The sequence below is a fragment of the Pelophylax lessonae genome (genome assembly GCF_965119305.1).
Source record: "Pelophylax lessonae genome assembly, chromosome: 10".
In the NCBI taxonomy this organism is placed as follows: Eukaryota; Metazoa; Chordata; class Amphibia; order Anura; family Ranidae; genus Pelophylax; species Pelophylax lessonae.
The window spans coordinates 48025470-48041576 of NC_138777.1; the positions used below are offsets into that span (position 1 = coordinate 48025470).

Here is a 16107-nt window from a genome sequence, read left to right on the forward strand (position 1 = left end):
TGTAAATGTACAGAGGGGTTCTATGCAAATTACACAGTATAGATCATACATAAACACCAGAAAAAGACACGGCATATTTTATTTACAGCGGGAGGTAGGCTTGTGGAACATAAGAGTGCTTTCTTCAGAGAAAGAGAAGTGGACATGTAGAGAAGCATCACACAAATACCGGAGAGGATGAAAAAAATCACTTCTAATGTCCACAGGCCTTGTGGAAGTATGGAATAAAAAAACACTTAGTGATTTAGTCTAGTACCGGCTTTAATTGCATGTGGCAATTTTGAGAAATCCTTTTCCCTTTTTGAAGCCAAAAGCAGTCATTCTTTTTTTTTCTGCTGTTCATAAACATGGTGGATCTATTCATGCATGTCAGTAAATTAGTCCATGAAGACTGGAACGGTGGCAGTTTGTAGTAAAGGTCCATAAACTTATAGATATAACTATCAAACACTATTAATTCTTTAAAATAATGTTGTTTAATTAAAATAAAATGTTAAACTGGCATACCTTAATGGCCTGGTGGTATTTCTGGTTAGTCTTGACCTTATGCCCCATCATGCTTTGCTCTGCAGATCATGGCTAAGCCCAAGCTGAGTGTACAATACCAATCTTAGACTTTAAAAAGGCAAAGTTTATAAAAAAAGTTGATCAAGCATTTTTCTGTTCAATGGCAAGGTACAAAATATATTTAAAAAAATACAAGAAGAACTAAGCCCGGTGTGCATACATTGTAGTTTGCTGGCTTCTTCATTGTCCTTTGGATTTCACAAACAGGTTATGTATGACTGGGGCAGGTTAGCCGCAGGTAGTGTGAGTGTAGCACCAAGATTATGGTCTTGGCAACAGACAAGCTCAGAGACCAACAATGTTCCACTTGCACAGCTGCTCTGATTCATACTGGTCCTGGAGGTTTCAGTGAATATTGTAAAAAGCGCTCCTTTGATTCACACAAAGCCCGGTTTCACAGATGATCGGCGACAGTTGGGACAACCGCGAGATCCATTGGTTTGTAGACAGCTAAAATGTCAAATGTAGGAAGAGGGACAGAAAGTACAACCATAAGCATAATAATATGTGCTATTCTATAACCAAATATATTTTAACCTTGTCTTTTCTATCCCCCCCCCCCCCCCAAAAAAAAAGCTTACATGCAGAGTATAACTCAGGCCCGTTTAATTGCCCCTTGCATCAAATTCACAAGATCTAGCCAGTCTCACTTCTTTTATTAAAGATATTCCTTCATGCCTTAATCCCATGCTTCCACCAATCTAGAGTCCTTTTTACCACGCCTTAAGGGCCTATGATTCCTTTTGAAGGTACACCCCTTACCTTAGTCTGAAAATGGCCTTTTTGATTGCAGTGGTGGTTATAAAAGTTGGGTTTCTCATTAAAAGAGAAGTCCAAAAAACAAACATGTATACTCACCTAGGTGGATGCAGCTTTGATCGATGCTGAAACTATCCCCCAAAGACCTCTGATCACTCAGTTCTTGGTGTTCCATGAGCAGAAAGCTGGTGACTGTCATCGGCTCTCTGCTTTGCCCCTCCATTTCTCAATGGACCCATATGGAAGAAAAATATATTTCCAATTTAGGGAAAAAATATTTTGAAATATATTGAATATAGCCAAAATTGTAGCATTTCAAATATATTTGGGATTAAAATTTTAGAAATATATTGAATATAGCCAAAATTGTAGCATTTCAAATATATTTCCAATATATTTGGGAAAAATAAAAAATGTTTTTTTTTTAAATATATTTTTAATATATTTTTCTTCCATGTGGGAGAGCACCAGGCTGGGAAAGGGTTGAAAGCAGCTGGCTCAGCCTCTCAGCTAGCTGCTGAGAGGCTGAGCCAGCTTTCAGTCCAGGGATCTGGGTGGATCCCAGATTTAAAGTTAGGGTCTTTCCCCAGCCTAGACAAGCTGAGTGATGTTGGCTGACAGCAGGTTTTAGCCCGTCGGCTGAAAGATGTATAGCCAAAAAAGTTTTGGTTATAATTCTCCCGTAAGGACCCTTAATCAAACCAAGATGATCTGCCCCTTCATGGCATTGCAGTCTGAGCAATCTTGACATGCTTTTGCTATTTACTTTAATAGGTTGATAATCAGTAATGCGGCTGCTTTAGCTTTGGGTCTAAGGAACCCTGGGGAGCCAGAGATAAATGCTCACCTAGTTATATTATCAAGAGGGACCAGAGATCTTGGCTGGTTGGTAAGAACCATGGTCCTTGGCCACCAGAAAAACTTCTGCAGGCCCTTTTCAAGATCAGTGGGATAAAAAGCTGATCTAAACCTAACACAAGGAGTGCGAATTTGGAGAAGCTGAAATTTATGTTAAGGTTACATTGCCTCATCACAGTATTTTAAAATTATAAATGGAGAACCTCTTTAAGCTGGGCAAAAGGATCGGTCACTTGCCTCTTGCAATTTTTTATGTAGGAAATGCATGAAGAAACCAAATCAGATAATGCTTATCACTATATAGTGTAAGATATGTTAGGGTCAAATAAGACTTTCCAGAGTCAAAGTATCCACCAGGAAATTAAAAAAAAAAAAAACATTAGTTTTCTTTTTTTACCTTTATTTACCCCTTCCTAACAAATCTGTTAATTTTCAATTTATTTTAATAGACCAAACTGTTCAGACAAAATGGCAGATAAAGTAGAAAAGTAAAGCCTCTTATTTTCAGCCAAGGAAGCTGCCATCTTGGCCTATGTTTTACTGCTTGCCGACCCCCCTATGTACTTTTACTGCAGGGCGGCAGCTCCTCTGGGCAGAATCCCGTACAGGTACCAGCGACCCGCTGCTGCTGTGATTGGACACAGCGAGAGCCAATCAGCAGGTTTGGCAGACCTGATGTCCGCCAGGACCTGCTGATCCTTTGTAAACAAGGCAGATCGCCGTTTTGTTAGCAGGGAAGACAGAGATCTTGTGTTTCCTGTGTGAACACGGATCTCTGTCTTCCCACAGTACAAGCACTCCCTAGGAACACATTTAACCCCTTGATCGCCTCTGATGTTAACCCCTTCCCTGCCAGTGTCATTAGTACAATGACAGTACATATTTTTTTAGCACTGAGCACTGTATTGGTGTCACTGGTCCCCAAAAAAGCATTAAAAGTGTCACATTAGTATTTGATATGCCGGCTGCAATGTCGCAGTCCCGCTATAAGTCGCTGATCGCCACCATTACGAAAGAAAAAAAAATTCATAAAAATATCCCATAGACACAATAACTTTTACGCAAACCAATCAATATATGCTTATTGCAATTTTGTTTACCAAAAACATATTGGCCAAAACTGACGAAGAAATTCGATTTTTAAAATTTTTTTATTCGATGTGTTTTATAGCAGAAAGTAAAAAAAATATATATTTTTTTCAAAATTGTCTGTCCCTTTTTTAGTTTATAGCGCAAAAAATAAAAACCACAGAGGTGATAAAATACCATCAAAAGGAAGCTTTATTTGTGGGAAAAGAAGGACATAAATTTGATTTAGGTACAGCGTCGCACGACCGCGCAATTGTCAGTTAAATTAACGCAGTGCCGTAACGCAAAAAATGGCCTGGTCCAGTGGTTAATCTTCAACTGCTTATGTGATCAGTTATGACATTGGTTAAGAGCACAAACAATGTGACAGTTACTGCTGGGAATGGTATTGTTTTTTGAAACGATTAAATCGATGAGTTTACTACCGCTTTAAGAGGATTACATTATTTTAACACTGACAGGTGCTTAAAATGGTCGTCATTTGTTTAAATTGTTTGCGTAACTCTTGCAGGTATTATTGTAGGAAATGCATGAAGAAACCAAATCAGATAATGCTGTATAACATATAGAGTAAGATATGTTGGGGTCAAAGTAAACGTTGTAGGAAACCAGAGACAAGATTTCTACCAGGAAATGAAAAAAAAATCAATCATGCATTTCCTTTTTTTTTAACCTTTACTTTCACCTGGTGATCCTCCCAACAAACCTGTCATTTATTCAACTTCTTTCCACAGACCAAACTGTCCAGTAGCAGTTAGGATGAAATTAATTAAAAATGGACAGAGATGCTTAAAATAGTCAGCGTTTAATTAAATTGTTTCCATAACTGTTTAAAATGTGTTAGCTGGAGTTCTGCTTTGATTGATTAGTCAAGTCCAAATGACTTTGCTAATGCATCTAAAGCTGTTCATAGATGGTGTGATTGGTGCGTGTTTGCAGGAAAGAAAATCGCTCAATTCCTCCATCAGCACAGTCAGATTTAATGGGGAAGCCCTACCGCTGCGCTATTGTGTTCTCCCAGTGGGGGGCAGGGAGAGCTGTCCCTGTTGGGGGAACGCACAACCGGGACAGCTATAGCCGCTAACAATAATCACATGAAAAATCTGACAGGCTGGTTGTACCCATGTTGATTGATCAATCAACTTGGGTACAATCAGCCTGCCAATACATAGTTCGAATCTCCTCGGGTCCCTGCTGAACCACCTGAGATTTGAACCATCTATGGCTCCCTTAAAGGGGAGCTCCACCCCAAAAAGGGAAGCTCAGCCAGCTCGCATACATCCACCCTACACTTCCACATTTGGCACTTCTTGGGGGGGGGGTAGTGGGTACCTGGTTTCGACAGGTACCCACTCCCACTTTCTGGTAAGCTCGCCGCATGTTGATCTCTGTCGGCCTCTCCTCCTTCCCCCCTGCTGCCTTCTGGGACCTGTGTGTGTGTGTCCCAGAAGACAATGGGACCATTTAGAAAACTCAAAGCAACTCATGCATGCTTGTTGGTTTTCCTCACTTGCAATGCTGGTGCCTGCACCCGGAGCTCATGGACGCATCAGCTTGGGGTGCCAACATCGTGGCATCCCTGGACAGGTAAGTGTAATTTATTAAAAGTCAGCAGCTACAATATTTGTAGCTGCTAACTTAATTTTTTTTTTTTGTAGAGGCTGGAACTTCGCTTTAACACTACCCTCTCCACAAGTTGACAAAGCTGTTGTGCAAAAATGGCTTAATTATTCCTCCACAGAATGGAACCACCTTAAGACAGGAAGTGTCATACTGCCCAGATCACCAGATAGGAACAAAGGAAAAAATAAAAAATAAAATAACATGTAATGGCCACATTTAAAATGGTTGTAAAGGCAGAAGGTTTTTTTACCTTCATGCACTCTATGCATGAAAGTAAAAAACCTTCTGTGTGCCGCTTCCCCCCCCCCCGCCCCCAATACTCACCTGAGCCCTCTCTTAATCCAGTGATGTGCACGAGAGCCTCAGCTGTCCCAGGTCTCTCTCCCCTCATTGGCTGAGACACAGCAGCGGGAGCCATTGGCTTCCACTGCTGTTAATCACATTCAGTGAGCCAACGAGGAGAGAGTGGGGGTGGGGCCCAGCCACTGCTCTATGTCTTATGGAGGCATTGAGCAGGGCTCAGAAGCAAGCATGTCCCTGTGCCCTTATAGCAAGACGCTTGCTATAGGGGGCAATGGTCAAGAGGGAGAAGGGGAAGGAGGACTGGAAGGGGACTTGAGAAAAAGAATATCTGGGCTGCTCTGTGCAAAACCACTGCACAGAGCAGGTAAGTATGACAGGTTTATTTAAATAAAACAAAACAAAAAAAAAATGACCCTCAGAATTACTTTGAGCATTGGTATGCTGCCATATATTACATGTTTGTTTCTGGGTTTAGATATGTTTCAATTACTATATTTTACTGTCTTTTAAATCTTCTTACTAAATACATTTGTGACTAAATTCTAAAAACGACTTAATGTTTCCAGAATGGAAATCACTTCAGGAACCAATCATCCTACTAATTTTCCAGTGCTCATTGGACAAGGTGGAGCCTTTCTTTACCATTACCTGCCTCATACCCCTTTGACCACTATGGGGAATCAAGCATTGGATTGGTGACAAAGAGCTTGGCATAATTGACTGATGTACAGTATATCACACTTGTGGTGAGAGCCAAGGCCAAGGTGTCTGAGGGGTGAAGAAATTGTATCCAAACTGAACAATTTAGATTTTTCTAAAGAAGATATAAATTGTATTACAGTCGACCCCCGAAATTCACAGGAGTTCCATTCCTAGAGCACCCATGAATTGAGAAAAAAAACGTGAATTTTGGATGTGGTCAAAAAAATGCCTATAAAAAAGGTGCAGGGCATTTTGGCAGCATCTTAGGGCTTTAACTTCTTCTGGACCGGAAGATTTTCCTGCTTAATGACCAGGCCCTATTTTGCGATTTGGCACTGCGTTACTTTAACGGACAATTGCACGGTCGTGCGACGCTGTACCCAAATAAAATTGACGTCCTTTTTTTTTCCACAAATAGAGCTTCCTTTTGGTGGTATTTGATCACCTGTGCAATTTTCATTTTTTTGCACTATAAACAAAAAAAAGCGACCATTTTGAAAAAAACAAAAAAAAAAAAAACAATATTTTTCACATTCTGCTATATGACATTCCCAAAATCAAATTTAAAAATCAAATTTTTTTAACATTTTAGGCCAATTTGTTTTCTGCTACATATTTTTGGTAAAAAAAAAAAAAACAATCGCAATGAGCGTATTTTGATTGGTTTGCGCAAAAATTATTGCGTCTACTAACTAGGGGAAAGATTTATGTCATTTTTATTGTTTTTTTTACTAGAAAAATCAGCGAAGGACTGAACCGCGACTTTGCAGGGGTCGACTGTACATCTTAGCTCTCCTTACCGGAGGTGAAATACGTGGGAGCAGGGCAATGCCTGGAGTTGGCAATTCTTCTCTCCGATAGATTCCCCACACATTCCACAATACAGCTCCATCTCCTCCACACACTCATGGAACCGGACAACATGGGTGCGGAGTTCCCGTTGCTGCTGTCTTGTACGATAGATGATCTCACTTAAACAATGAATTTTCAACAGGCAGAGCTATAAAAGAAAAGCAAGACACAGAGGCCCCATATAAAAAAAATATAAAGGATCAGCAAAGAACATTTTGTGAAATAAAATAGAACAGGAGAAAAAAAAAAATGAGTGAGATGACAATATGAAGTTTTATTCTGATATAATATGCAATTTTTGTAGTTTTCTCTTTGTATTTGTGTTGGAAACTTTTTATTCATATGCTAGCGGACCTGCCACCGGCTGCCTGTATTATGACTGTAGGATTTAGAAGGAATTCATAGCCAATGGATGTGAAAAACTAACAAAGATGCAAAAAAAAAAAAAAAAAAATTAAAGACATGCAGTCCTTATAAATTGCCAAACTGCCCCAATGTTTTCCTGGTGAACAATTTTATAAGATGCCGTTATGGAGGGATGAACTACCCAGTGTTCTTTTTTTTTATAGTTTTAAAGTAAACATATTGTCCAAGAGCAGACACCACAAAATTCTGCTGTCACTTTTAATTCTCAAAAAAATGTCCTATGTATCCATTTCTGATTTGGGTGTTTTCTTTGTTACCAAGGCCTGAAGTCCTTTAACTTAATGGCTAAGCCCAGCCAATTGCTATGCCTGGGGTCAATGGGACTTTGCCAGTCCCTAATAAAAGTAATTTCACTAGATAGGAATGGTAGGTGGTGGTGTATATGGTGCAGTCTGTTCACTCCATTAATAAAGCTGTTTTTGTCTATTGCATAGTTTAAGGCCTGGTTCACACCTATGCGTTTTTTAGTGTTTTGCTTTTCCCAGACACGCACTTCAGTCCATTTAACATGGTTTCCTATGGGACACATTTACATCTATGCTTTTTTTTTTAGCTTCTGCATTTTTGGAAAGGGTCAGGGACCTTTCTAAATGTAAACTGGTGCATTTTGGATTCAATAGACTTAAATAGAGAAGCTGCAGAGAAGTATGTAGTGTGTTTTTGCCACATTTTTGTTGCGTTTTGCATTTTTTAATCTAAATATAAAAATGCTAAATGCATCAAAAACACGAGTGCAAAATCGCTAAATGCACCACAAAAAGCACTGCAGAATCAGATCAAAAGAAAACTGCATAGATATATAACAAAGGACGGAAGGTATGTAGAAGAGAATAAAGGGCTAGCCGACTGCCTTAATGAATACTTCTGTTCAGTTTTTACAGAAGAAAAAGGAGAAGGACCTCCACTCGAAAGGATGACTAATGAATCATTTGATGCATGTGTCTTTACAGAGGAAGAGGTTCTAAGCTTTCTAAAGTGAAGACAAATAAGTCACAGGGTCCTGATGAGATACACCCAAAATTATTAAAAGAGCTTAGTGGTGAGCTGGCAAAACCATTAACAGATTTATTTAACCAATCATTAGTAACAGGAGTCGTCCCGGAAGATTGGAAATTGGCAAATGTCGTGCCCATTCACAAGAAAGGTAGTAGGGAGGAATCGAGCAACTATAGACCAGTGAGTCTGACATCAATAGTAGGCAAATTAATGGAAACCCTATTAAAGGATAGGATTGTGGAACATCTTAAATCCCATGGATTGCAAGATGAAAAACAACATGGGTTTACTTCAGGGAGATCATGTCAAACAAATCTTATAGATTTTTTTGACTGGGTGACTAAAATAATAGACGGTGGAGGTGCAGTAGACATTGCATATCTAGGTTTTAGTAAGGCTTTTGACACTGTCCCACATAGAAGACTTATCAATAAACTGCAGTCATTGAGCATGGACTCCCATATTGTTGAGTGGATTAGGCAGTGGCTGAGTGACAGACAACAGAGGGTTGTAGTCAATGGAGAACATTCAGAACAAGGTCATGTTACCAGTGGGGTACCTCAGGGATCTGTACTGGGACCAATTTTGTTTAATATCTTCATAAGTGATATTGCAAAAGGCCTCGATGGTAAGGTTTGTCTTTTTGCTGATGACACAAAGATATGTAACAGGGTTGATGTTCCTGGAGGGAAACGCCAAATGGAAAAGGATTTAGGAAAACTAGAAGAATGGTCAGAACTCTGGCAACTGAAATTTAATGTGGATAAGTGCAAGATAATGCACCTGGGGCGTAAAAACCCAAGGGCAGAATATAGAATATTTGACACAGTCCTGACCTCAGTATCTGAGGAAAGGGATTTAGGAGTAATTACTTCAGAAGACTTAAAGGTGGGAGGACAATGTAATAGAGCAGCACGAAATGCCAGCAGAATGCTTGGATGTATAGGGAGAGGTATAAGCAGTAGAAAGAGAGAAGTGCTTATGCCGCAGTACAGAACACTGGTGAGACCTCACTTGGAGTATTGTGCGCAGTACTGGAGGCCATATCTCCAGAAGGATATAGATACTCTAGAGAGAGTCCAGAGAAGAGCTACTAAACTAATACATGGATTGCAGGAAAAAACTTACCAGGAAAGGTTAAAGGACCTTAACATGTATAGCTTGGAAGAAAGAAGAGACAGAGGGGATATGATAGAAACTTTTAAATACATAAAGGGAATCAACTCGGTAAAGGAGAAGAGCATATTTAAAAGAAGAAAAACTACCACAAGAGGACACAGTTTTAAATTAGAGGGGCAAAGGTTTAAAAGTAATATGAGGAAGTATTACTTTACTGAGAGAGTAGTGGATGCATGGAATAACCTTCCTGCAGAAGTGGTAGCTGCAAATACAGTGAAGGAGTTTAAGCATGCATGGGATAGGCATAAGGCTATCCTCCATACAAGATAGGGCCAGGGACTATTCATAGGATTCAGATATATTGGGCAGACTAGATGGGCCAAATGGTTCTTATCTGCTGACACATTCTATGTTTCTATGTTTCTAGATATGAACCAGGCCTTATTGCCTTTTTGATTCTTCAAGTAGCTTCTTTGTTTTTCCAACTCCTTTAACAGCCCAAGCTGTCCAGCAGTTTCAGTTAGGTCTCTCTTTTTTTTTTACTTACTACATCCCAAGCAATTGGCTGGTAGTGACAGTGCAGGCCCAATGATCTAAATGAGTGAGTTTGATAGGCGGTGCCGCCCGTCAAACTCTGCAACCCAAGTTAAAAATGCCAGGGCTGCAAATCAAAGCATTGCGGCTACAGCCGGTGTATAGCTCTGTCAGGCTGTAATGTTAGCATTCTGGTGCGTATCTGTGAGGTGGTAAAGCCATTGCACAGCCGCCTGTTTTTACCGGACATCGGTTGCCTGCATAAAAGAGAACTTACAGGGTTGGGACAAACCATCTAACACTGACAGGGCTGCTTAAAATGGTCAGATTTTATCTATATCTTGTTAACTTTTTTCAAAAGAAAAAAAAAAAAAAAACTTTTCCTGGTACTGCCTAAATTAGTGGAAGTTAGGCTTTAACTTGTGTGTCTCTTACTAAAAGTCCAATCAAAACTACCCTAAGTCTACCCTGTCCACAAGGTGACAATGCCGCTGTGAAATTTCACTGCATAACAAACGGTGTTGTAACCATATTATAGGAAGTGGGAGGAAAAATAACAGGACATAGGGGAATCGAGAAAGACAAAAATTATTGTAATTATTATTGTCAGGAAAAGTCAGTCTCTAGTAACCAAGTGACTCTACATCAGAGAGGGGCACAGAATAAGCTTTCCTGATTAAGGGCCCTTTCACACGGGCGTTCCGCATGTCTGCAAATCATTCTATTTTTTTGCGGATGATATACGGACATAATGAATGTCAATGGCATTGCGGATGTCAGCGGATGACCATCTGCTGACAAATCCGATTTTCATCCTTTCAGTTCTGTTCCGTTTTTTGGAACGGAACAGAACCCTATTTTTGTTCCGTTCAAAAAACGGAACGGATGCAAAATTGGATGTCAGCGGTGTCATCCGCTGACATCCGCAATACCCATAGACATACATTATGTCCGTATATCATCCGCAAACGGATGGGATGATATGCGGACATATGGAGCGGATGACACAAGTGTCATCCGCTCCGTGAAAAAAAAAAAAAAAGAAAAAAAAAACTGAACGGCCGTGTGAAAGAGGCCTTATAGAGGTAAAATTGGGCATCTTGTGGTATCTTCTTACAGGAAGAAAGATTGCCTTTAAATGTTTAAAACAATATAATCACTGTAAACATCATAGCCATGTGACAAGTGACAAGGACTACATCTCACATCCTCCCTTGTTAGATATCCAGGGTAGGGTTGCCACCTCATCCCTTTAAACCAAGACACACATTAATTACACAGGTTATGTGGCTGATTATGGTGGTAATTAAACTCACTTTAATATTAATATTAGCCTCAGAACCTGTGTAATTAATATGTGTCCTGGAATAAAGAGATCAGGTGGCAAGATGGAGACAAATGCAGATGAGCCGCTCAGGTGAGGATCTATAATCAGGTGCAGGTCAGATCCGCTGTCTCCAGCAATATATTCAGACACAAAGTGATGACCGCACACCGATGTAAGTGAACATGTGAAGTTTATTCACCACTGTAGATCCAAAACTGGACATCAAAACATCACGGACAAGGACAAATGGTTGAAGCGTTTCCCGAGTTTACACTCGCTTACTCATAATGGATGAGGTGGCAACACAGGACTGGCCCTACCATGGGTCCCGCTGGGTCCACTGGACCCAGACAGAACTTGGAGAGGGGCAGCAAATTGACTCCCAAGATTTTTTTCCCAGCAATTTTTTGAGTCATCAGCTTTCGGCGTTTTATGGGCGCATTTCCCCATCTCATGCTGCCGCACGTAGTGCAAACTGATGAGTATGGAGCTTCTTCTCCTGGGAACGTCCCTCACTTGATCCTGGTGTGCGCATTGTCAGACATTAGCGCACTCCATCTTAAGGAGGGCAGACTGGATATTCTAGGGAGGTGGCCGTGTTAGACACATGAGTGACAGGAGGACTGAGGACAGACAGTGAGTATTTGGTGGACAGGTCCGGTGGTGAGTTATGGAAGAAGATATCTGGATATATAATATTTTCTAAATTTTATATTTATATAAAATAATGGATGTGGGGGCCTTTTGGTGGGCATGATTTTTTTGGGGGGCGGGGGCAGCATTTTATTCTTGGACCCAGGCAGCACAATGTCTTGGGCCAGCCCTGTGGCAACCCTAATCCAGGGATTAAGAACTTCTTGTTCTGTTCAACTTTTAATAAAGATTTGATTGTGAAAAAAGAAAGAGCATGCAAGAAATTAATATAAAAAAAGAGAGCCATAATTAAGAGGAAAGTAAATAATTATAAATAATTATATGGACAGAGCAGCAACTATTAGGCTTTAGTTGAACCCCCACCCAACTGTCAAGCTGAAGAGTCAGACTCATATAAAATAAATCTTTCATACATAAACATGTACAGTTTTAGAGTACAACTAAAGGCAAAACTTTTTTTTTTTTTTTTTCCGCTTTGGATAGAGTGGAGAGGGATTAAAACACCTGTCAGGTTTTTATTTCTGTCTGTGTCCCATGTTAGGGAGATCCATCCTTTCTATTTGTCCTGCTTCCCATTATCATTAAAGGTGAAAGTTAAAGAAAATCCCAAATTTTGGGTTGTCCCCAGAAATGTTCTAGAGGCAAAATCTTCAGATGGGGACACTAGTTCAGGTGACCTGGGGGTCCCCAAGAGATACCCTTAATTCCCAGAGATTTCATCTCACTTCCTGTTTTGGCTATGAGACAGGAAGTGAAGAAAAATCTCCCCAATGGGACACAATGGGACCTTACTCTTTCCAAAATGAAAAAAAAAAAAAAAAGTTTTTGCCTATAGTTTTCCTTTAATAATTAAAGAATATTTAGAATCATGCACAATTCCAAGAATGATGGGTTCCCTTTAGGAAAAGACTGAGAGACAAGCCCTAAAAGTATATAAATTCTAATGAGAAATAAAGAAATTGCTCCCAGAATACTTTGCTATAAACGATACTCATATAACAGCTGAGAAGTATTGTATTTCTTATGATGAGTAATATAAACTATTGAGAGCATTATAGGGGAAAGAAAGAGGAGAGGATATCATGTGAGGGATTCAGGGAGGTGGGATAGAAGAAATCTCTCCACTAATCTCAATTGCCTCACCTTATTGCCGATCTCTTCTGCCAACTCCTGGGCTTTCTGGAGTCCATCCAGGGCCTGCAGATTAAGCACACGTGTCAGGCAGAGAACCAGGACTAAATTCTTGTTATTGTGTAACTGCCATAGCCAAGGCTGACCTGATTACAGACAGAACAGATGCAGCGCATAGCGGAGTCTACAACTTCCACCCTCCCCCTGACATACCATCACATTGCCTCCATATTCCAGATAGACTGCAAGTACATACCAGGCCAGACCACTGCTTACCATCTGTGGATTAATGTGCACTTCATCATACACCTCACATCTGCTATAGAACAACATCAATCAAAATGGGGCCCCATGACACCGCCAGAGGAACTATCAGTATTCACCCCTTGCAGCTGCCAGAATATCCATCTCATGATTAGGGAGAGCAAACCTCGATCCTGCAAACACTTTCACACACTCAGTGGCAACATTATTATTTACATCCCCTCAATAACACAAATAGCAGATCATGTGGGTGCAACCTAAGACATGCAGACATGGTCAAGAAGTTCAATGGGTTTCCAACCAAGCATTAAAGTGGTCAAAACTTAGATCGAAGTAATGCTGACCAAGGAATTATTGTTGGCTCCATGAGTTAAGGACATGGGTTCAAACAAAACAGTTAACTCAGTTTGCAGATAAAGGTCCAATACAATAAGTGTACAGAGGGATATATCGGATTGCACAGTAAGTTAAACCTTCACAGCAGCAGAAAATCAACATCATCTACAGCAGCAGAACACCACACTGACTCTGCAAGCTGAAAACCACATTTTCTACAACAACAGAAGACCACAACAGCGACAGCAGAAGACAGCAGTCTACAGCAGCAGCAGACTATACCATCTACAGCAGCAAACGACCAGACTGGCTACAGCAGAAGACCACATTGTCCTCAGCAGTAGAAGACTCCACCATCTGCTGCATCAGACCACACCATCTACAGTGTATAGCAGAAGACCACAATGATTACGGCAGCAGAATATAACATGGTCTACAGCAGAAAAAGACCACAGTGGCTACAACAGTAGGAGACCCCACCAGCAACAGCAGAAGACCACACTATCTACAAAAGCAGAATACTAAATAGATACAGTGGGAAAGAATGTAATCTCGGTCTAGTTTTTTTTACTGTCTGTATTCACAGGATAGGTAGATTCACCTTCACCTTTGTCCAGGTGACCATTGTAACAAGGGCAGAGAGTGACCGGAAATCTAACATTTTGCAACTGTCAAAAGAGCGGGAATAGATGGGAAATCTTCTAATAGGGACATCTGCTTCTGTGACAACTATCTAACAGTAGTTTTCTTTTCACTTATTTTTGTGGGTCTGGGACTGGAATTGGACAAAATAAGGAATTAACTGGCGCTCTGGTCTGGTGTGGTAGGGTCAATGTAAGGATATGACAAGATAACAATGGTACAATAAACAGGTAAGAACAGATTACCTATATGGCATGAAAAAGAAGATAGGTGAAATCCATGAGATGAAATAACAATGAAGGTGATGAGACTGAAGGATGGGTCTGAATCTGCAAGCAAAGGGCCAGCTCCACCACACAGGAAGAACAAATCTGTGGACGATGCAAAAAAGAAACAGGCGAAGCGCCTCTAAGTGCAGTACATTTATTAAAGTAAAAGCACACAAGATAATGGCAACTCACAAAAAGGTGAATAACAATCGGCTCGATCTGGAGTCAGACGGTGAGTAAGCAGTCCGAAGCCCAATTCCGGGAGAGTGGAGGAGATGGAAGAAACCTTTCCGGTGGATGGAAATGGAGGACAGAAAGATGCCGGCTGCTGTCTTCCGGGACCGGCTGGTTCTCTCGTGGCGGGCTGGAGTGCAGCGTCAACCGCGTGACGTCAACAGGGTCAAGGAGTACACGACGCGCTTCAGAGCATGCGCCAAGCTCGTGGGGAGCATGCGCGCTCTTTTCTCAAGTGTTCACTGAACACTTGACCCTGTTGACGTCACGCAGTTGACGCTGCACTCCAGCCCACCACGAGAGAACCAGCCGGTCCCGGAAGACAGCAGCCGGCATCTTTCTGTCCTCCATCTCCATCCACGGGAAAGGTTTCTTCCATCTCCTCCACTCTCCCGGAATTGGTCTTCGGACTGCTTACTCACCGTCTGACTCCAGATCGAGCCGATTGTTATTCACCTTTTTGTGAGTTGCCATTATCTTGTATGCTTTTACTTTAATAAATGTACTGCACTTAGAGGCGCTTCGCCTGTTTCTTTTTTGTCGACTGGAATTGGGGAGAAATCTCCCCACAGACATAGACAGCAAAAGCCATTACATACTCAACCCAAGACTAAAATAAGGTAGATACTATGCTTTAGATACACTTTAGGTGCATTGGCTTTATTAGCATAACAACTTTCCTAACTTCCTCTCATAAAACTCATTGTACCTTGTCCATTTCTTTTTGGTGTAGCCAACACTTGGCGACTCCCAGCAGCACTTGCGTTTGACCTAATCGATTACCAATTTCCGTCATGATGCTCATAGAAGAATCGTATCGTGGAATTGCTTTCTGACAAGACAAAGCAGAATTATAAGTTATCATTTACCATGTAGCGTATTAATGTACCAATGTTCATTAGGTTTAGCCAAATGAAACATCACCAAGACTTGAGAAATGTGCCTGTTCTAGTTTCCAGTAAAATGTATTCTGAATATTGTTTCTTACGTCAAATTGTCTGCATTCAGGGTGGACATCCAGCAAGCACCATTAAAGAGGAGGAGACAATACAATTTAACAAAACTGGACCAGCCAGTCATTGGTTTTGTCAGTGCCACCAATTCTGTTTACCCTGAAGCCTGTGATTTACATTCTCTTAAACAATTATCTTTTTAAAGAATGTCAACTCTGCCTCTGGAAACATTCTAACCTTTGTTTGCCCCTAAATACCTCTACTACCAACTCTGAGTTTACAATATCATACTGATTTCAGATTCAGAATGGAGAGAATTCAGCTTTGGATCATTATAATGGATTTTAGGTCTCTCTGCTTTATCAAATTTTAGCAACACGTTCAAACTTCTGATAGTGTGCAGAAAATGGATATGTATATAAAAAGTAGATCAAAGGCAGGGAGTTGCTAAAGTTTTCAAAGACCTGGG

General features: G+C 40.7%; 1 protein-coding gene across 1 annotated transcript in view; it reads right to left on the reverse strand.

The window, feature by feature from the left end:
• The window catches only part of RAPSN (receptor associated protein of the synapse), a 73543-nt gene continuing 57436 nt past the window's right edge, over positions 1-16107 (reverse strand). The window contains exons 5-8 of the mRNA XM_082270444.1: positions 15395-15517; positions 12953-13006; positions 6702-6901; positions 1-1017 (exon numbers count right to left, since the gene is read on the reverse strand). Coding sequence (XP_082126570.1) covers positions 945-1017; positions 6702-6901; positions 12953-13006; positions 15395-15517 — 450 coding nt within the window. The 3' untranslated portion in view covers positions 1-944. The remainder of the gene's footprint in view (positions 1018-6701; positions 6902-12952; positions 13007-15394; positions 15518-16107) is intronic.